At 50.6% G+C, this 21,488-nt stretch overlaps 1 protein-coding gene across 1 annotated transcript; it reads right to left on the bottom strand.

Moving 5' to 3' along the window:
- Positions 1-213: 213 nt before the first annotated feature.
- Positions 214-17,430, bottom strand: Clip3 (CAP-Gly domain containing linker protein 3). The gene is made up of 14 exons (XM_069998658.1): positions 17,255-17,430; positions 16,693-16,872; positions 12,074-12,213; positions 11,894-11,987; positions 11,567-11,728; positions 10,703-10,821; positions 9,604-9,840; positions 7,913-8,048; positions 7,643-7,771; positions 3,598-3,741; positions 3,390-3,513; positions 3,135-3,199; positions 2,338-2,410; positions 214-1,788 (listed from the first exon to the last, which is right to left on the bottom strand). The coding sequence occupies exons 2-14, from the start codon at positions 16,856-16,858 to the stop codon at positions 1,734-1,736; spliced, it is 1,644 nt and encodes a 547-aa protein (XP_069854759.1). The 5' UTR covers positions 16,859-16,872; positions 17,255-17,430; the 3' UTR covers positions 214-1,733.
- Positions 17,431-21,488: the final 4,058 nt, after the last annotated feature.

Raw genomic sequence — 21,488 nt, forward strand, 5'->3', positions numbered from 1 at the left:
CCTATAGCGGCGTGGGCCCTGGTGGGACTTTCAACCCCAGAGACCGCAGGAGTACCAAGAGTGAAAGATAGACTTCCCGCAATTAGGCCGTTCCACGTCCTTAACGTCCATGACCCAGGAAGGCGAGATTGAAGATGGGCCTTCCTCTCTCCTCCTCCTCCAACAACGGTACAGGTTCAAGGTCATCCCACCTCCAATGACCTGACACCGAGAGGCCATAGAAACGTCTTTATTGAAGAGGGCAGGGGTCATGCTGAGTTTGGGGACATGCAGTGAAGGGGCAGTCGTGAGCTGTCATTGGTGGTTAGGGCCCCAGGTCCACCCTGGACCCAGGGGGCCTCAGGCTGTTGGTCTGGCCCAAGTGCTGTGAGGAGGTCCTTTGGGGCCAATGACTTAGATTTAGTGTCTCAGACTTGGGACCGGAAGGTGGATTGAAAATGGGGGCTCCAAGACTTGGGATCCTCCCCCTCCCACCCCCCCGCCAGGAACTTAGGGCCCTCCACGTGTGAGAAATGGAGACTTTGGGATTTGGGGTCCCCTGCGGACTAGGGCTTTTTGAATTTGGGGTTCTTGAGATCCATGGACTCAGGGTATTGAAGTCCTCTAGATTGCATCAGGGGGTGAGAACTCATGTTAGGGGTCTCCTGGTGCCTGCAAATAGGGCTTGCGGTGCCCCGGAAGACTGGAATGCATACCCTCACTGCAGCCGCCTCCATCCCAGGCACAAGGACCTCATGAGTGGAGTTACCTGAGGGGCTGGGATTGGTATTTTAAATTTGGGATTTCCCTGGGGATTTGAGGGGTCTCTATGATTGAGGGGGTCCTGGAATATGAAATTTGGGGTATTCTAGGAGCTTTAGGGCTTTAGGTCCAGGAGAAATTGGGACATGTATACTCTGGAGTTTGGGATCTCCAGAGTCCAAGAATGGGGTCTTCAAATTTTAGGGTCCCCCAAAGGGGGAAGTCATTAAAAAATAGAAATTTCTGGGAGCCTGGCCAGCACAGAGGCCATGGGCCATTGTAAGTGGGCTTCATACAAGGCACTGGGGGTTTCTTGAGGGCATAGAGGGTAGGAAGACTTGGGGGTCCTGTAATTAGCACTTCCAGGACTCTTTTGGTGCCTGTAAATTGGGGGTAACAGGGCTGGTTAAAGTGGGTCTCTTCTTGAGGGATAGGTATAGGGGGGTCTTTGTTAATGGAGAGTCTCTGATAGGAGAATTGGAAAGCAAAGGTTTTGGGGTGACCATGGGGTCATGACATCTTGAGGGGACTGATGTTAAGTTGGGATAGTGACATGATCAATTACTCTGAAGGTGTGACCTATGTTCATTTCAAGGGGAACAGAGGCAGGGGGGTCTTTGTTAATGGAGATTTCTGGTCCACTGAATGACTCAAGAAGGTCCTGTTGTGGAACATTATGTGAACAGGGTCACCCTCACTTGGGTAAGAATGGAAATCTGTTAATGGGGGGAGGGGTGGGTGTCTGCTCAGAAGGACTGGGGACAGGGACTAACCTGAAGGTGCTACTCAGGGAATTTCTGTCTGGATGACAGTATTGGGGAGTTATAATGGGGAACCTGTTAATAATGGGACCTCAGTGAGGAAGGGCTGGCTAATGGGGGTCTCTATTCTGGATGTGTTAATGGGGGTCTCTATCTCAGGGTGACTGGGGGTAGGGAGCTCCTGGTGTCAGGAAACACTAGAGGAGACTGTGTCATTGGGAATCAGAGCCTCTAAGACTGCATCTCGGCCCGCAGCATCCACGGAAACCAGCAGCAGAAGAGCAACCTGAGGAGGAGAATGGGTCACACTGGTAAGGAGGTTCAGGGATAGCTGCCCTGAAACACCCCCCTCCTCCATGTTTGGGATTCTGCCTCTGGCTGTGCATTCTGAGACAGTTCCTGCTACCTGCACCCTCTAAAACATTGGAGTCATCAGAAGTCAGCATTGGGTCTAACACCTGTTTCAGGATGTGCTTAGCCGCCGTGTCGTTTCTTTCTTTCTTTCTTTTTTTTTTTTTTGGGTCCGGTCGTGGGGCCTGAACTCTGGGCCTGGGTGCTGTCCCTCAGCTCTTCACCTCAAGGCTAGCGCTCTACCACTTGAGCCACAGCGCCACTTCCGGTTTTTTTTCTACTTATGAGGTGCTGAGGAATCGAACTCAGGGCCTCATGCATGCAAGGCAAGCGCTCTGCCTTGAGCCACTTTCCCAGCCCTTAGCCACAACTTTTCTTAGCTTCTATTTTCACCTCCAACTACAGCTTTAATCCCTGTGTCCAGTGGCCTTGGCCTTGCCTCTCCCTGATAACCACAAGACAGGGGACAGGGGTCACCACACACCTGGAGATAGAATTCTCTGATGCAATGTCCTTTGGGGTCCGGACTGTTGTGAAGGTGCGTTTGGGCTGCGTCACTGAAGAGAGGAAGGCAGGATCTCAGGTGAGGGGATAATAGGTCCATTTGTGTTCTCATCACCCACCTGGACTCTTTGTTCATTAATAACTTTCCATGTTGCCAGGTCCCACCTAGATCCCTTATCATTCCCAATACCCCCCTGGACCTATTGTCAGTAATATTCATTGTGTTCCCCAATTCATATCTACCTGTGTTCTCAGCAGTCAGTGTCCATCCCCAGTGTCTGCTCAGAGCCTTATTTTTTTGTGCTGGACCTGTGGCTTCAACTCAGGGCCTGGGTGGTGACCCTGAGCTTTTTTGCTCAAGGCTAGCACTCTACTGCTTGAGCCACAGCTCCAACTCTCGATTTTTGGGTAGTTAATTGGAGATAAGAGGGTCAAGGCTTTCTTGCCCTAGCAATCCTCAGATCGCAGTCTCTTGAGTAGCTAGGGTTACAAGTGTGAGCCACTGGCACCTGGCTTTCAGATCCTTAATTTTTGTTTGGAACTCAGGAACTCGTGTGCTAGGTTAGTGCTCTACCACTAAGCCATACTCCAACCCTCAGGCCCTTGCTGTTCACGTCCCTTCTCTCAAAGCACCTTTCCTCTTTAGGACCCTGTCTCAGTTTTCTGGGCCCTGTGTCCCCAGTTATATCAGAAACGATCACCTGCATATACCTGAAAGCCTACAACCCTTCTCTCATCTTGCCCTACGTGCCTCCCCACATCCCGGCCCCAACTCACTTGTTACTTGATGCACTTTTTTGGCTCCAGTACTGTCCCCAGGGGGATCAGTGGATCCACCAATCCTGGGGAGACATAGGGAGAAGTCAAGAGTCACAAGAGGCCAAAGTCTGCTGGGAGCTGCATCCCCCAGACAGTCTGGAGGAAAGAGCTAGGATGGGGATAGGAGGGCAACCACACTGATCAGTCAGTCTAGGGAGGGTGGACCAGGGCTCTGAGTTGCTTCCTGGGTCAAAGGTCACAGTTTGGGCTCACCTCTGGATACGAGATGCTGGTGCAAAGACCCCATGCCGTGGGGGACAGGTGAAGTACCGGACGCCAAAGACAGAACCATCATGCTTGCCTGTGGGCTGATCCAGTTCAATGCCATACCAGTACCCTGAAGCAGCCATGGGGGGAGGCAGAGGGAGTGTCAGAGTGCCCCAAGACCCTGCCTGCCCCAGCCCAGAGTCCTCAAACTCACCTGGGGCAAAGTCTGTCTTCCCATAGAAGCGCACGGTTCCCTGCTTCTGGCCTGCCACGAGGACCTGGTCTCCAACTTCAGCCTTGGCTCCATCGCGCTGCTGTAAACTGCCCAGAGATGGGGATGATGGAGACTTCTTCTTCCCTGGGAGTAAAGAGTAAGAGGTTGGGACCCCATTGCTAGCATTGGGGGAGTCCATGACATCCAAAAAGCCCCAAGACAGAAACTCTGTCCTTGTTTCAGTCAGAGGAACCCCGAGGCTTCTCTTCTCCAGAACTGGGGCAGGAGAAGATTGCTGGGGTCGAAAGAGAAACCACCCCAGATGCCAGAGAACTAGGATAGGGCCTCAGGTCTGAGGAAAAATGGACTCACCGAACTTGGAGAACCCCAAAGTCCTTCTCATAGCTGAGGACATTTAAGCCCAAAGAGGCACAAGTTAGGAAACCTGTCCTTTCATATTTCTTTGTTTACAGTACTAGGGACTGAACTCAGGACCTAGAAGTTATTCTTTTCAAATAAAGAGGAGGGGCTGGGAATGTTGCTTAGTGGTAGAGTGCTTGCCTAGCATGCATGAAGCCCTGGGTTCGATTCCTCAGTACAAATAAGCCGGAAGCGGCGCTGTGGCTCAGGTAGTAGAGTGCTAACCTTGAGCAAAAGAAGCTCAGGGATAGTGTCCAAGTCCCAGGACTGACAATAAATAAATAAATGAATAAATAAAATAAAGAGAGACAGGCCCTAGTGGACTCATGCCTATAATTTTAGCTACTTAGGAGGCTGAGATCTGAGGATGGTTCAAAGCCAGCTCAGGGAGGAAAGGCTGTGAGACTCTTACTTTTAGTTAACAAGCAAAAAGCCAGAAATGGAGCTGTGGCTTTTACTCAAGACTAGAGCACTAGTCGAGTAAAAAAGTTAAGGGACAGTGCCTAGAGTCTGAGTACAAGCTCCAGGACTGGTAACAATAAAAAGGGAGGGTGTTAGACATCTGGCTTGCCATCAGTGGTATGTCTTGCCTAGCATGTAAAAAGCCATCAGTCCATCTGTACCACTGCTAAACAAATAAAATGAAAGGGAGGAAGTAATACTGTGGTTCAAAGTGGTAGAGCACTAGCCTTGAACAAAAAAAGCTCAGGGACAGCACCCAGGCCCTGAGTTCAAGCCCCACAACTGACCAAAAAAAAAAACACAAAAAAACAAAAAACAGACTAAGCTAAGATATGGAATCAACCCAGATGCCCCTCAGTAGATGAATGGATCAAGAAAATGTGGTATATATACACAATGGAATTCTATGCCTCCATCAGAAAGAATGACATTGCCCCATTTGTTAGGAAATGGAAAGACTTGGAAAAAATTATATTAAGTGAAGTAAGCCAGGCTCAAAGAAACATAGGTCCCATGGTTTCCCTTATTTGCAATAACTAGTATATGTCTGAGTCAAGCAGAAAAGGTCAGATAAGTTGATGTTAGGGAAATGAACCCCCAAGATAAGTATTCAAATGTTTTTTTTTTCATGCGATTGTTTCTAACATATTTATAAGATTATTTCTTTGTTGCTTTGTATGTCCCTCCCCCATGGTATAATCCCTGCTTTCACTGTATTTGATGTTGGTATAATTTGTGGAGGGGAAGCGAAAAAAACAAATCGTTTAAATAGGGATACAGGTGGACCCATTGCAACAATGAGATGTACAAGTCGTTATGTTGAAAAACAAACTTTACAACTTTGGTCGGGGTGGGGGGGTGGGGGAGGTGGGTGTGGAGGAGAGGATTGGGTAGGGGGGTGGGGGGGATGGGAAGGGATGGGAAGGGGAAACAAAGGAGGAGGCAACAATGCTTGAAAAGAAATGTACTTAGGCTGGGATGGTGGCTCAGTAGTAGAGTGCTTGCCTTGCATGCATGAGGCCCTGGGTTCAATTCCTCAGCACCACATAAGCCAGAAGTGGCGCTGTAGCTCAAGTGGTAGGGCACTAGCCTTGAGCTAAAGAGCTGAGGAATAGCGCTCAGGCCCAGAGTTCAGCCCCCATGACTGACCCAAAAAAAACAAAAACAAAACAAAACAAAAAAAGAAATGTACTCATTATCTTGCCCATGTAATTGTAACCCCTCTGTACAGTATTTTCACAATAAATTAAAAAAAAAAGACTAAAATGAAAGGGAACCAGATTTAGTAGCAACACCTTGTAAAACCTAGCACTCAGGCAGCTAAGGCAGGAGGATCATGATTCTAGGTGTTCAAGATCAGCCTAGAAGTGGTGCTTTGGCTCAAAGTGGTAGAGAACCAGCTTTCAGCAAAAAAGAGCTCAGGATCCAGGTGCCTATGGCTCATTCCTGTAATCCTAACTACTCAGGAGGCTAAGATCTGAGGATCGAGGTTCGAAGCCATCCCAGGCAGACTCATCTCCATGAGACTCATCTCCAACTAACAACTCGAAAACTGGAAGTGGCACTGTGACTCAAGTGGTAGAGCACTAGCCTTGAGCTTAAGAGCTCAGTGACAGTTCCCAGACCCAGAGTTCAAGCCCCATGACCAACAAAACAAAACAAAACAAACAACAACAAAAAACAATAAACACCTCTCCCTCAAAAAAGCCAGAAGTGGAGATCAAAGTGGTAGAGCACTAGCCTTGAGCAAACAGAGCCCTGGCCCTGATTTCAAGCCCCATGACCGACAAAAATAAATAAAATAAAATATAAAAGGGTTGGAGGGGCTGGGAAGGTGGCTCAGTGGTAGAGTGCTTGCCTTGCATGCCTGAGGCCCTGGGTTCGATTCCTCAGCACCACATAAGCAGGAAAAAAAAGCTGGAAGTGGTGCTGTGGCTCAAGTGGTAGAGCACTAGCCTTGAGCTGAAAAGCTGAGGGATAGTGCCCAGGCCCAGAGTTAAGGCCCACGACCAGACCCAAAAAAAAAAAAAAGGGTTGGAAATATGGCTTAGTGGTATATTGCTTGCCTAGCACGCATGAAGTCCTGGGTTCAATTCTTCAGTACTACATACACAGAAAAAGCCAGACGTGGTACTGTGGCTCAGGTGGTAGAGTGCTAGCCTTGAGCAAAAGAAGCTCAGGGACAATGCCCAGGCCCTGAATTCAAGCCCCAGGACTTAAATAAATAAATAAATGAATAAATAGTTGGTTGGGCTCTGGTGACTCACGCCTGTCATCCTAGCTACTCAGAAGGCTGTCTGAGGACCATGGTTCAAAGCCAGCCCAGGCAGGAAAGTGTGTGAGACTCTCCCCTCTTCTCCCCCCAGAACTGAGGACTGAACTGAGGGCCTTGCACTTGCCAGGCAAGTGCTCTTCCACTAAGCTAAATCCCCAACCCCTCATGAGACTCTTACCTCCAAAGAACCACCAGGAAACCAGAAGTGGTGCTGTGGCTCAAGTGGTAGAGTGCTGACCGTGAGCTGAAGAGCTCAGGGAGAGTACCCAGGCCCCATTCAAACTCCATGACTGATAAAAATAAAGATAACTGCCAGGCACCGGTGGCTCACACCTGTAATCCTAGTTACTCAGGAGGCTGAGATCTGAGGATCACGGTTCAAAGCCAGCCTGGGCAGGGCAGGAAAGTCCTTGAGACTCTTACCTCCAATGAACTACCAAAAAACTAGAAGTGGTGCTGGGCTCAAGTGGTAGAGTGCTTGCCTTGAGCTGATGAGCAAAGGACAGCGCCCAAGCCCAGAGTTCAAGCCCCACGACCAACAAAAATAAATAAATAAATAAATAATAAAAAAGGCAGATATAGGCTCTAAGGGTAAATCAAGTTCCAACACAGGAACCCCTGGTAAGCGGAACACATTCTAGTAACAGATTCTTCCCTCACAATAGACCCTGAGTGGGAACTAAATCCCCACAGATAGGAAACCTATAAGTCCTTCCGAGAACTAAGTAGGGTCGGTCTTGAGCTAAAGGAGAAACAGTGAAAAAATTCAGAGCTTATCCTCCAAAACTAGGGTTTGGGTCTGAGGAAGAGTTTAAGGAGTGACAGAAACTGAGTTTCCCACACAAAATCCTAAGAATGACTGTTCCCCCCTGCCCCAGAGTCTCTAACCTTTGTGTTCCCTTCGGCCTTTGCCAGTGACACGAGAGAAGTCCATGCGGGGAGTCCGGGGTGTGGAGGTGACGGATGAGGGAGGTGCATCCACTGCCTTGGAGATCTTGGACACAGAGGCAAAGAGACCTGGGGGAAACAGAGTCTGGGCTAGGTATCATCCAAGCCTCTGCCCACCCCCTCAACCCCATCCCCATTCCCCATACACTCAGAACAGCTGAGTGGAGCACCCCCACACATACACACCGGCCAGCCGCAGGTCCTACTGACCCTGTTTGGGAGGGCAGATGAAGTACCGGACGCCCCCAACACTGCCATCATTCTTGCCCTCTGGTTCGTCCAGCTCCACGCCCACCCACTGGCCGCTGGCGAACTCTGTGGTGCCACAGAACCGCAGAGTTCCCGTCTGGAGAGAGAAGGGGAAATCCTGATTGGAAAAGGCTGCTGGGTCACTCACACACAGGAAACAGAAGATTCACCAGCACTAGGTGTTGTGTTTTTTATTTTTTTTCTTTGCCTAGGGAGGCCATGTACCTTTGATCCTTCTACCTATATTTTGCTAACTTTTTGCCCAGGCTGGCTGACCTCAGTCCTCCTGATCTCCAACTTCTCTAGTAATCTGGGATTACAGTCTTGTACCACTAACCTGGCTGAAAGAGTGTGTGTGTGTGTGTGTGTGTGTGTGTGTGTGTGTGTGTGTGTGTGTGTGTGTGTGTGTGAGTGAGTGAGTGTGTGTGTGAGTGTGTGTGTGTGTGTGTGTGTGTGTGTGTGTGTGTGTGTGTGTGTGTGAGTGAGTGAGTGTGTGTGTGAGTGTGTGTGTGTGTGTGTGTGTGTGTGTGTGTGTGTGTGTGTGCGCGCCATGGAGCTTGAACTTAGAGCCTGGACTCTGTCCCTGAGCTCTTTTCCCCAAGGTTAACACTCTACCACTTTGAGCCACAGCCCCACTTCTGGTTTTCTGGTGGTTAACTGGAGTTAGGAGTCTCATAGACTTTCCTGCCTGGGCTGGTTTTGAATCGTGATCCTCAGATCTCAGCCTCCTGAGTAGTTAGGATTACAGGCATGAGCTACTGGTGCCCAACAGACATTCCCCCCCCCCCAGTACTGGGGCTTGAACTCAGGGCCTCACACTTGCTAGGCAGGCACCCTACCAGTTGAACCATGGCTTCAGCCCCTTGGTTATTTTCAAGGCGATATCTTGCTTTAGGTTCAGCCTGCCCAGGTTGCAATCAGTCTTCTTGCATGTGGGGAACCATATCTCTGGGGCTGACAGGCGCCTCACCCAGTGCCTGGTTAAGATGGAGTCCCAAAACCTTTTTATATCCAGGCTGACCACCAACCAACTGCTGGGGATGGAACCTGAGCTTTGTGCATATCAGGCAACTGCTCTAGTTCTGAGTTACACCCTCGGTCCTTAATTCCTTGTTTAGGAGAGGGGCTAGCTGGAGTTGGGGGTGCAGTCCCAGAGGAGCTCTTTGAGAGCAGAAGTAGGTCTGTTATAGCTGTGTCCTTAAGAATAGCTTAGACTCAGCAGGAAGCTTGAAGGATACCAGGCAAATAAATGAGAGCAGGTAGGCCTAGATGAATGAAGATGCTCTCCACTCTTACATCAACTCCCCCTCCAGAGAGCCTTTCTCTTCCTAGGTCACTTCTCATCTTCAGGGGTGCTTCTCCATCAGGGTACTCAAAGTCCTGACCACTCTGAGTGTCCAGATAGAGACTGATTGATAAGCACAAGGCAGGGAGAAACCATAGGTAACCAGATCACCCTGTGGATCTCAGCCATGATTGCCTGCGCTGTTTCTGTTAGGGAGAATTCCTTCCCCTCTGGGCCAGAGCTCTGCACTGCCAGGAGGCACAAAGGAAGCATCAGTGACTGGGAGGCAGGCAAAGACAGTCTCTATGAGCCCATAGACCCAGTTCCTAGAGCCATCTGCCCCCTTCCCACACCCCAAGTCCCTGACCTTCTGGCCATCCAGCAGCACACGGTCTCCCAGGCGCAGGCCCAGTGCGCTGAGCATGAGATTTCCTGGAACATTGTCATAGTTGGGGAGTGTGACCTTGGGGAGGGCACAAGACAGCGGCACAGCCTCCTCCAGCAGTGTTCGCAGCTCCTTGGCCACCAGCGCAGCCTCTGCTTTGTCAAGGGACATGTCCATGGGGTCCGGGACGACTTCAGCTGGCACCTGTCCCTTTCGGTTCTATAAGCCAATGGGAAGACAGCAAGCTGGGATTCAGTAGCATAGGACACACCCCTATGGAGGCCCAACCCCATCATCCCCAGTCTAAGGGAAGCAGGGGCAGCAACTAGATAATATCCTAAATCCACATGAGAGTTGGCCCCACAAGGGGGAGGGCATTATGGGACAACCCTTAGGGAAGGCCACCCATCCCTGTGAGCCTGGGCTAGGACAGGTCACAGAATTGACCTTGGGGATGGGGGGTGGAACCAATAGAGGGCCATACCTCTAGGGTAAAGGTAAGCCTACAATGGGTTATGGTTAGTAGAGGTGGGGTGAGCATCTAGAAAGTGCTGCTTTGCCAAGGTTCAGATTCAAACTCTGAACTAATGGGGAACAAGAAGAGGACAGGCCCTTGGGGACATCAGCTACATCCCCCAAGATATACATGCCCCAGATGTTGAAGTCAACTGGCATTGGGGATGGGACCCGCTAATGGAAAAATCAGAGTCAAAGATCAGTCTGAACGCTCATAGAGACTCAACCCTGTCAATTACTGAAGGCCTAACTTTGCTTTCCTCATGGTTTCAAAACACTGTACACAGCCAAGGGGATACTCCTTGCTAGGTGACCCTGGGCAAATCCTCCATTTCGCTATTGTACAGCAGGGCTTATAATAAACTTCACCTGACATAGAACTGACGCTGAGTAAATATCAGCTATTATTTGTTAGATGTGCCAATGGGGTTTTGTGACATTTTAGAAGTTGAGAAATGCTAGTGCTCCTTGTCCTCTCCTCTGTAGAGGCCAGCCGAAGGGAAGTGGAGGCCGGGGAGAAGGGGAAAAGGGAGGAGGAGAATAAATGGGGCCTGGGTGACTGTACCCTCAGTGCTGGATTGGCACCGTGCTCCAACAAACATTTGGCCGCACCCAGACACAGGTTCGAGGCAGCAATGTGCAGGGCTGAGCCATGGTTGAAGTCACTGCATGTCGAGTTCACCACTGGGGAGGATAAGAGGGGAAGAAGGTTTCGAAGTGTTCCACTACTGCAGAGTCTTGCACCACGGCCCTCAAGTCTAAACCACGCCCCTTTCTTCCTAACACCAATATTGGCCACGCCCTTTCTTGCTTCCACACCCATTTGTCCCTACCCTGTGCCACCAGACCACACTGGTTCACACTATTCATCTACAGATTACAACCGACTACTCTCATCCAAAGACCACGCCCCCCGTCAGCCCTCATGCCTAGACCACACCCATCATCAGCTTTCTCTCTAGACCATGCCTTTTCTCTCCTCTCATCTTTAGACCTCACCTCCTCGTCCCACTCTCATCTCTAGGCTACGCCCCCACCCATCATCTCTAGACCACGCCCCAACCATTCACCATCTGTAGACCACGCCTCCTCATCACACTCTTAATCCTAACCACGCCCCTCCCAGCCTATCATCTCTAGACTCCGCCCACACCCATCCTCTCTAGACCATACCCCTCCCTGCCATGCTCTCGAGACCACGCCCCCTCACCCAACCAAATCCTAGGGGGGGGGGGGTTGCCAGGCACCTCGCAGGCCTCCAGATCCAGCTCCCCCTTTTCCTCAGATGCGGTCCCCTCTCTCAGCCAGGTTTCTGTCCTCACCCTCCTCTCCTCATCCTCACCCCGATCTCCAGGTCTCCGCCTTACTCACCCAGGTTCTCAGCCCCCCCCACACTGGGTGTCTTTCTCCTCCTTCCAACCCTGCTCACCCCGGGGCCTCGCGCCTTTCAGCAGCACGCGGACGAGGTCCGGGACATCGAAATAGGCCGCGTAGTGAAGCGCATTCATGTTGGTCCAGCGGCTTCGCAAGGTCACATCGGCACCCAGGGCCAGCAGCTGCTGCGAGAGGCGCACAGCCGCTGCGGGGTCCCCTGCACAACAACTGGGGTCAGCTTGGGAGCTGTGCCAAGCGCATGGGGAGGGATGAGGACCAGATGGTGGTGGTGGTGGTGGTGATGTGGGTCCAAGGGCCTGAGTTCTGGGTGGTTTTGAGGGTGTCAGGGTGGGAACCTAGGCTGTGGGGCTGGGGCCCTTACCAACTCCATGGGCCCCAGCTTTGCATGCATAGTGGAGCAGGGTCATGTCCGTGAGTCCATCACGATCGTTCACATGGCAGCCTCGACGCAGGATCTGGAAATACCAGGGAAGAGGGGAGGGTTACCCAAACAAGTGGGGACCAGAGTCCCCTCCATCCCTGGTCCCCCCAGGACTCCTACCTCATTGCCGATAACATCTATCTTGTGCTGGACTTGGGGTACCCACTGGCGAACAATGGCAAATAGTTCTGGGATGGTTGTCTGTGGGTCAAACAGAATCTCCTGGCATGCCGGGTCATTGGGATCGAAGAAGGTGAAGGCTGAGGTAGTGAGAGTTCTAAGGTCATTCCAGGCAAGCTTGACCTTTGCCCCCACCCCCTACTTGCTTCCCCATCTAGCCTGAGAGAGGGTGAACTCTAGGTTTTTGCCTTTAAGAGCCTCTAATGCAAAGTTTCAAGCAGGTGGCACACAGGCAGTAGTCCACCCATAGGCATTTTCTATGTGTCCAGCAAGAGGTTTCCCTCCCCTCTCCCTCCCTCCTCTCCGCTCTATCTTTTGTCAGTCCTGGGGCCTGAACTCTGGGCCTGGGCACTATCCCTCAGCTCTTCAGCTCAAGGCGAGTGCTCTACCCACTTGAACCACAGTGGCACTTCCAGTTTTCCAAGTGGTTTATTGGAGATAAGAGTCTCATGGATGGGCTGGGAAGGTGGCTCAGTGGTAGAATGCTTGCCTTGCATGCATGAGGCCCTGGGTTCGATTCTTCAGCACCACATAAGCAGAAAAAGCCGGAAGTAGTGCTGTGGCTCAAGTGGTAGAGCACTAGCCTTGAGCTGAAGAGCTGAGGGACAGCGCCCACGCCCAGAGTTAAGGCCCACAACCGACAAAAAAAAATAAAAATAAAAATAAAAAAAGAGTCTCATGGAGTTTCCTGCCTGGGCTGGCTTTGAACCGTGATCCTCAGATCTCAATCTCCTAAGTAGCTAGGATTAAAAGTGTGAGCCACCCAAACACAGCTCTTTTTAATTTTAATTAATTAATTATTTTTTTTTGTCAGTTGTGGGGCCTGAACTCTGGGCCTGGACACTATCCCTCAGCTCTTCAGCTCAAGGCTAGTGTGCTACCACTTGAGCCATAGCACCACTTCCGGCCTTTTCTGCTTATGTGGTGCTGAGAAATCAAACACAGGGCCTCATGCATGCAAGACAAGCACTCTACCACTAAGCCACCTTCCTAGCCTCTTTAATTTTTTTTAAATAACAAAAAGCCAGTAGTCCTAGTTTTCAATACTGTTTTTAACTTATACAAGATATACCTATGAATAAGCAGGATCCAACCTATAGTCAGCCAGGCTGGTGCCAGTTACATTCTATCTCCCCTCAATTAGATTCTGATGAGAACTGCACTCTGTGGCAAAGTCAGTGCCCAGTAGGGGCCTGGCACATGGCAAAAACTAAGTAGTGTACGGAAATGAGTAAATGAATGATCAGATCACACTGAGCTTAGGGTAGCACCACACAGAACCATGCATACTCCGGCCCCCTTGCTTTTCTGTCCTCTCCCTTACACTGGCCTATTTTTGTTCCTTTCAATGTGGCAGGCAAATTCCAGTCCCCTTTGCACTTGCTGTTTTCTCTCCTGGACAGTCTTCCCTCAGATCTGCCACAGTCTTGGCTCAAAAGTCACCTCCTCAATGAGGTCTCCCCATAACACCAGGTCTAAATCAGCACCTCTGTCCTTCATTGATTACTTAACATTATGTGTGTGTGTGCACACGTACACATGTGCACACGCACACACACACACATGTGAGCACATCAGTCCTGAGGCTTGAACTCGGTGCCTAGGCTCTGTCTCTGAGCCTGTCTGTGCTAAACCCTAACGCTATCACTCTATCACTTGAGCCACAGCATCACTTCTGGCTTTTTCTGAGTAGTTTATTAGAGATAAGAGTCTCACAGACTTTCCTGCCCCGGCTGGCTTTGAACTGTGATCCTCAGATCTCAGCCTCCTGAGAGGCTAGGATTACAGGCATGAGCCACCAGTGCCTAGGAACTGTCACTTTAAAAAAAAAAATCAGGGGCTGGGGGTTTAGCCCTGCCCGGCGTGCGCAAGGCCCTGGGTTCAGTCCTCAGCCCTGGAAAAAAAAAAATCAGATTGAAATGAACTTGTCTCTCTAATGTAGTCCTGGTAAAGGGCATGTCCATAGACATCTCTCCTGCCCTATCCAGCAATGCCAACTCGCTGAACCTACTGTTACTTGCTGAACCTCCCAGCTGCAGAATTCCCAGCCAGCAATTTCTTAAAATCGTCCCTCTTGAATCCAGTTCTGGCTGCACTCCATCTCTCTACCCAGAAGCCAGAGGGAGCTTTTAAAATATAAATCAAGCCTGCCACTCTTATGCTTTTAGATCTGCATGCACACACGCACGCGCACGCGCATGCACACACACACACACACACACACACACACACACACACACACACACACACACACACACACTGCTCTCCCCTGTCACTTCTAGAATAAAGGTATTCAAAGTCTTCAATGTGGCCTGGAATTCTGTCCATTCCCTTAATGCAGCTCCATGCTCTTTCTACTCCAAGTTCAGTTCTGCCTCAGGCCCTTCACACTTGCTAGTCCTGGAACTCTTTCTCCATCTCTTCTCTGATTTTTTCCTAAAGTTCTGGGTTTCAGCCTAAGTGCCGAGCCCCACCCTCACCCTGCTTAGTGTCAAGCAGGACTCCAGTTATTACCTGTTACATTCTTTTTTTTTTTTGAGGTCCGGTCGTGGGGCCTGAACTCTGGGCCTGGGCGCTGTCCCTCAGCTCTTCAGCTCAAGGCTAGCACTCTACCACTTGAGCCACAGCACCACCTCCGGTTTTTTTCTTTTTGCTATGTGGTGCTGAGGAATCGAACCCAGGGCCTCAGGCATGCAAGGCAAGCGCTCTACCACTGAGCCACCTTCCCAGCCCCATCTGTTACATTCTTACCTTCTATTTTTTTCATAGTACTCCCTCTGATCTGAACTCACCTAATTGTGTGTGTGTGTGTGTGTGTGTGTGTGTGTGTGTACACACATGCGTGCATGTGCACATTCATGTGCCTGTACAGGGACTTGAACTCAAAGGCCTTGCATTCTTTTTTTTTTCTTTTTTTGCTAATCCTGGGGCTTGAACTCAGGGCCTGAGCACTGTCCCTGAGCTTCTTTTTGCTCAAGGCTAGCACTCTACCACTTGAGCCACAGCACCACTTCTGGCTTTTTCTGTTCATGTGTTACTGAGGAATTGAATCCAGGGCTTCAAGCATGCAAGGCAAGCCCTCTTGCTTGGATTTTTCCACTCATGGCTGGCACTCTACCATTTGAGCCACACCTCTAGCCCATCTTTTTTTTGACAATTAATTGGAGGTAAGAATCTCTCTCTGGGTGCTGGTAGTTCAGGTCTGTAATCCTAGCTTCACAGGAGGCTGAGATCTGAGGGTCACAGTTTGAAGCCAGCCTGGGCAGAAAAGGCTGTGAAACTCTTATAAACAATTAACCATCAGAAGACTGGAAGTAGAGCTGTGGCTCAAGTGGTAGAGTGTCAGCCTTGCAAAAAACAAACAAACAACTCAGGAACTGTGCCCAGGCCCTGAGTTCAAGCCCACAACCAAAAAAAATTAAAATAAAAGTCTCTCAGATTTGTCTGCCTAGGCTGGCTTTGAATTGCTATTTCTGCTTCCTGAGTAGATAGGATTACAGGTGAGAGCCACTGGCACCCAGTTTTGTCTGATTCATTTGTTCAACTGTTCAGTTTTTCCTTTCCTAAGTGCACAAAGCATGACAGGATTGCTCACTGTTCATTCCTAGCAGGGAGCTGGTCATAGGGTATTAGCACTTGACAAATGATTAGACACTTTCAGTTTCCCTGACATTCCATTCTCACCTCCTTCCACCCACCCTGGACCTGGGTCCCCCTTTTCCAATCTTCCCTTAACTTGCCCTCAGATCTCTTCCCTCCAGATGTCACCTCCCAAGGGGAACAACATCTGTCAGCACTGTGTTCTTGCAAACACAGTTCTCATCATGTCCTGGAATTATATATTTGTCTATTATGTTTATACTTAAAATACCTGGCAATTATTGCAGCCTGTGAGTCCCCTCAAAGAAAAGACTGAGCCTGTGTTGCTCTGTGCTGTGGCCTCAGCTCCCAGTATACAGCTAGGGCCATAGTGGTTTGCAAGAAATGTTGGTTGGGTGCCAGGCACAGGTGGCTCATGCCCGTCATTTTAACTACTTAAGAGGCTGACTCTGAGGATCATGGTTCAAAGCTAGCCGGGGCAGGAAAATCCATAAAACTCTTAGCTCCAATTAACGACCAAAGAGCTGGATGTGGAGCTGTGACTTAAGTGGCAGAGTGCTACCTTTGAGTGAAAAAGCTAAGGGACAGCACTCAGGACCTGAGCTCAAGCTCTAATACCAACACACACACACACACACACACACACACACACACACACACACACACACACACACACACACACACACACACACACACACACACACACACACAGAAATGTTGGTTGAATGACTAAAGGATTGAATGATGTGCCATGAATCAAAGGTTAGACTTATTCCCATTCCATTTTCCCATAGGTGAATGAAATTAATGAAAGGGGAGGGGCATGGTTTAAAGAGCTCTGCAGCTAAGACCCCTCTACCCTGCCTTCACAATCCCCCCCACCATCACCACCAGCAGAGCTGGGGCCAGGGGCACCCAAAGGCTTCAGGCCATACTCCAGGATGGGGGAGAGGAGTTACCGTAGTCCTTAGGTAGGGGGGCAGGTGCCGACGGGTGCACAACAGGCTTCTGCCGGCGCTCCTGGGTGGGGCTGGGGGCTTCGGGGATAGGCTCATCCTCTTCCTCTTCCTCTTCCTCCTCCCCTCGGGGTGGAGGACCCATTGGGGCAGGATCTGTCTTAGTCATGGCCCTAGGTGGCCCTGGAGGAGGGGGGCAAGTGCAAAGTTGGGGGGTGGGGTGGGATGGCCTGCCAGCAAATCCTAGAGGCAGATATCGGCTAGCAAGGGTCCAGAATCTGAGCCCCTCAAAGCCGTCAGCGTCCCCAGAAGACCACACCACCCCCCCCACCTCCAGATTATGGGAAAACCACAGGGACCCCCGTTGTTATTCATCAAAGGGGCCTAAGGATATGTCTCAGATCCTGCCACCATCCCCCCCAAGGCCCAGCCCCCCATTCTTCTCCAAGCGGAGTCAGGCCCCTCTTTCTCAGCCGCCCCCCTCCCGAGAGGTTTGTTTATCTCGGGATGCAGGATGCTTCGCCCCTCCCCTTCTCCAGGGCCTTCCCCCGTCTCCCCATCTTACCTGGCGTGGACCCGTTGAAGACTTTAAAGCGGAGGATGGAGGAGACCGCGGGAGTCAATGGGGTGTCAGCGTCTGGGGACGCGACGGTGGAGGAGAGGGAGACAGAGAGAAGGGGACGAGGCCCAGACGCTGCCGAAGATGAAGACGGGGATGGGGGAGGAGGGAGGGGCACGCACTGCGCATGCGCGGACGTGCCAGGCCCAGGGGTGGGGGGAGAGGGGCGGTGTGGAGGGAGGGAGGGCGCTCCAGACTTGGAGGAAGGAAGAAAGGGAGGGAGGGAAAACGGGAGGGAAGGGAGGGAGTGAGGGAGGGAAAGGAGGGCCTGCCATTGCAGGAGAGAAGCGAGAGCCCATTCTGTCTATCCTAGCTGAGCTTCTTCCCCCCCCCCCCCCCAACCAGGACTGCAAATCAGACCAGTTAGGGCAGTGGTCTTTGAGCTCTTGTCCTATAATCGGGGTCCCACTGCCCTGGGTTAGGCTCATCATCATCCTAGCCCTTGGTATCATCATCCATTGATCACCCAGGGCTTATTCAGGCCCAGGGGCAGGTTAAGATGCTTGCACAGAGGGAGCACAGCAAGTAGGTGATAAAGCTAAAGCTTTGAAATCTGGTAATCTGTTGAGTATGTTTTTGTTTGTGCAGGCAATGGACTTGAACTCAGGGCCTGGGTGCAATCCTTTAGCTTTTTTTTCCCTTAAAGCTTGAGCCACAGCTCCACTTCCCAGTTTGGGGTGGTTTATTGGAGATAAGAGTCTCACAGACTTTCCTGCCCAAGTGGTTTTGAATGATGATCCTCAGATCTCAGCCTTCTGACTAGCTTGGATTACAGGTATGAACTACTGGCACCTGGTTGGCTTGACTGATTCCTTTTTTTTTTTTTTTTTGACTGATTCCTTTTTTCTTTTTTTCCCCTTCCTTCCTTCCTTCCTTCCTTCCTTCCTTCCTTCCTTCCTTCCTTCCTTCCTTTTCTTCCCTTTCTTTCTTTCTTTTCTTTCTTTCTTTCTTCGTTTTCTTTCTCTTTTGACCATCTTGAGCCTTGAACTCAGGGCATGGGTGCTGTCCCTGAGCCTCTTTGTGCTCAAGGCTAGCATTCTACCACTTGAGCCACAGACAGCATCATTTCTGCTTCTGGCTCTTTCTGAGTAGATTGGAGATAAGAGTCCCAAATAACCCGGCGCTGGTGGCTCACGCCTGTAATCCTAGCTACTCAGGAGGCTGAGATCTGAGGATCGCGGTTCAAAGCCAGAGCGGGCAGGAGAGACCGTGAGACTCCTATCTCCAATAAACCACCAGAAAACCGGAAGTGGTGCTGTAGCTCAAGTGGTAGAGTGCTTGCCTTGAGCTGAAGAGCTGAGGGACAGCTCCCAGGCCCAGAGTTCAAGCCCCACGACCGACAAAAAAAAAAAAAAGAGTCCCAAATACTTTTCTTCCTGGGCTGACTTTGAACTGCAATCCTCATATCAGCCTCCTCAGTAGTTAGGGATTACAGGTGTAACTATGGTTCTTTAGCTTAAGGCAAGCGACTCTACCACTTGAGCCACAGCACCACATCTGGTTTTCCGGTGGTTAATTGGAGTTAGGGGTCTCACGGACTTTGCTGCCTGGGCTGGCTTTGAACCGCTACCCTCAGATCTCAGTCTCCTGAGTAGCTAGGATCACAGGCGTGAGCCACCAGCACCTGGCATGACTATGGTTCTTAATCACCAAGTTACATAGCTGTCCAGAGGAGCCTCTTAACTGCCAGATCGTATGACTGTGGCAGCGTCTAGGGTACAGATCTGTCAGTGGATTCTGAGAACCTCTATCTCCCCCAGGAAGGCCTCCTGGAGCCTACCCAGGGCCCTAGCTCTACCTCATACCCGAGCCAGCTGTTACCTGCTCTGTCTCAAATCTGGCCTGGTTGATCCAAATGTAGATTCAGTAGCTCCAAGATATTTCCAGAATTGCACCCTCTAACACACGAATTCCTGGCCCATATTTCACCTCCCATTTGGTCTATCCAGTCTCATCAGGAGCTGGCAAGGCCCCCGGTCTCCTCAGGGCCCTTCTCCACTCAGAAGTATAGCTGGACATACAAGGCTTCTTGATGTTCCACACCCCAGGGCCTTTGCACTGGCTGTTCCCTTGCCCGGAAGCCCCCCTTCCCCTTCCTACCCCCAGATACCCATGCAGTTCCATCTCTCTTCTTTTGGGATTTTATTCATCACTGCCTTTTCAGGGACATCTCTACTCTCCCTAATGAAAATGGTATGGCTGTCCCACCTCTCCCCTATTTTGGTTTTCCAGAACCATCATGCCCTCCTGATTCGGACATCCTGCATCTTCTGCAGGGCTGGTTTTGTCCTGGGCCACTGGCCCACGTGGCCTCTGGCTCAGCGCCTTCTCTCGCCGTCCAGGACTCTGATCTCCTTAGAGCCTCCCTCCAGTCTCCTTGTTACATGGTCACACCAGCTTCTAAAAGCACTTATTACAGTCTGCCATGATGTGCTTTATTCATTGACTAGTTTGCTATTTCGTGAGCCCTGTGTGGGCAGGGAGGGGTTTTCCACTGTGTTCAATGCCAGGTTCCCAACTGAACAGCAGGCCTGGCCCACAGCATCACCTGCTCTTCAGAACCAGGTCCAGGACTCCTCCAAGTGACCCTTGTTCAGCTCCTAAGGTCATTTTCCTGGCTGCAAGGACTTGAGCTGGGGGTGATGACAGAGGGGTTAAATAAGGGGGTCTTCGATTCAGGTTTCCTGTGAAGATTCTAGGAATGGAACCCAGACTTTGGGAGAGCACTCCCCCCCCCCCCATGCACTGAGAGTCTGATGTGTGGAAGCTCAGGCTAGCAGGTGCAGGGCCTTGGGCAAGGAACCACAGCTACATCAGGTCCTCCATAGATGATGGTGAGGGTTCAGGAATCCTTGGGTTCAGGCAGCTGGGCCATCCAGGCATGAATTAGTAGAAATAGGAATGTGGTGTGTGTGGGAGTAGCACGGAGGGACAGGGAGGCAGGGGGTGTCAGGAAACAGAGGTGTGAGTAGAGAGAATATAGCATGACAGAAGCAGATGAGAAACCAGGACATTCAGGAGAGGAAAGACATGCAGGGAAATGGATGTGGGTGGTGGCCACAGGAGGGTCAGAAGTGGGGGCAGGCATGAAGACAGGGAGATGGAGGACCCAGAAAGATGCAGATGAAGACACAGTGAGATGGGAGGCGGAGGAGATGGGTAGAAGGACAATGGCTGGAGATGGGAGACAGAATGAATGGAATGAAGGAGTGGGAGACAAGGATTGAATGGGGGGTGGGGACAGTGGAGAAGAGAAAAACAGTCAGCCCAGAGTCCCAGCTCCACTCTTCTGGGCCCTAGGGCAAAATCTCAACATCCTTTTTCCCTCCCCTTCACCTCCCCAGGCCACACTACTATTCTAGCTAGCTGCTGACACTACTATTCTAGCTAGCTGCTGTTGTTACCTGATAATATGAACCCAAGGCTACTAGATATCTTGGGCTTTTAGAAAAGACCAGACATTACTTCAAAACATTGCTGAAGCCAAACAAATCCTTTTTATTTATTTATTTATTGCCTGTCCTGGGGCTTGAACTCAGGGCCTAGACACTGTCTCTGAGCTTCTTTTTCTCAAGGCTAGCACTCTACCACTTGAGCCACAGCACCACTTCTGGCTTTTTTCTGCTGAGGAATCAAACTCAGGGCTTCATGCATGCTAGGCAAGCACTCTACCACTGAGCCAAACAAATCTTATGTGTGGATCCCACCCAACCCAATGGCCATTAACAGAAAAAACCTCAGATACAGAGAGAGCACTGTGGGTGGGTCCTTTCTGAACTCAGTTGCAGAAGAGTCACACATCCATAGCTCTGCTGCGTTCAGGATGAGAGGCACTATGTTAGGGACCCCCAGATCTACCCTGCTAATAAGGCTTGGTCAAATTTTGTTTTTGTTTTTTTTGTTGTTGTTGTTGTCAGTTGTGGGGCTTGAACTCAGGGCCTGGGCACTGTCCCTGAGCTTTTTTGCTCAAGGCTAGAGCGCCACTTTCGGTTTTCTGGTGGTTAACTGGAGATAAAAGTCACCAGTGTTAGCTGGGCGCTGGTGGCTCACGCCTGTAATCCTAGCTACTCAGGAGGCTGAGATCTGAGGATCTTGGTTCAAAGCCAGCCCAGGCAGGAGAGACCGTGAGACTCCTATCTCCAATAAACCACCAGGAAACCAGAAGTGGCACTGTAGCTCA

This window comes from Dipodomys merriami, unplaced genomic scaffold (assembly GCF_024711535.1).
Source record: "Dipodomys merriami isolate MVZ:Mamm:240054 unplaced genomic scaffold, mDipMer1.0.p SCAF_52, whole genome shotgun sequence".
Taxonomy (NCBI): Eukaryota; Metazoa; Chordata; class Mammalia; order Rodentia; family Heteromyidae; genus Dipodomys; species Dipodomys merriami.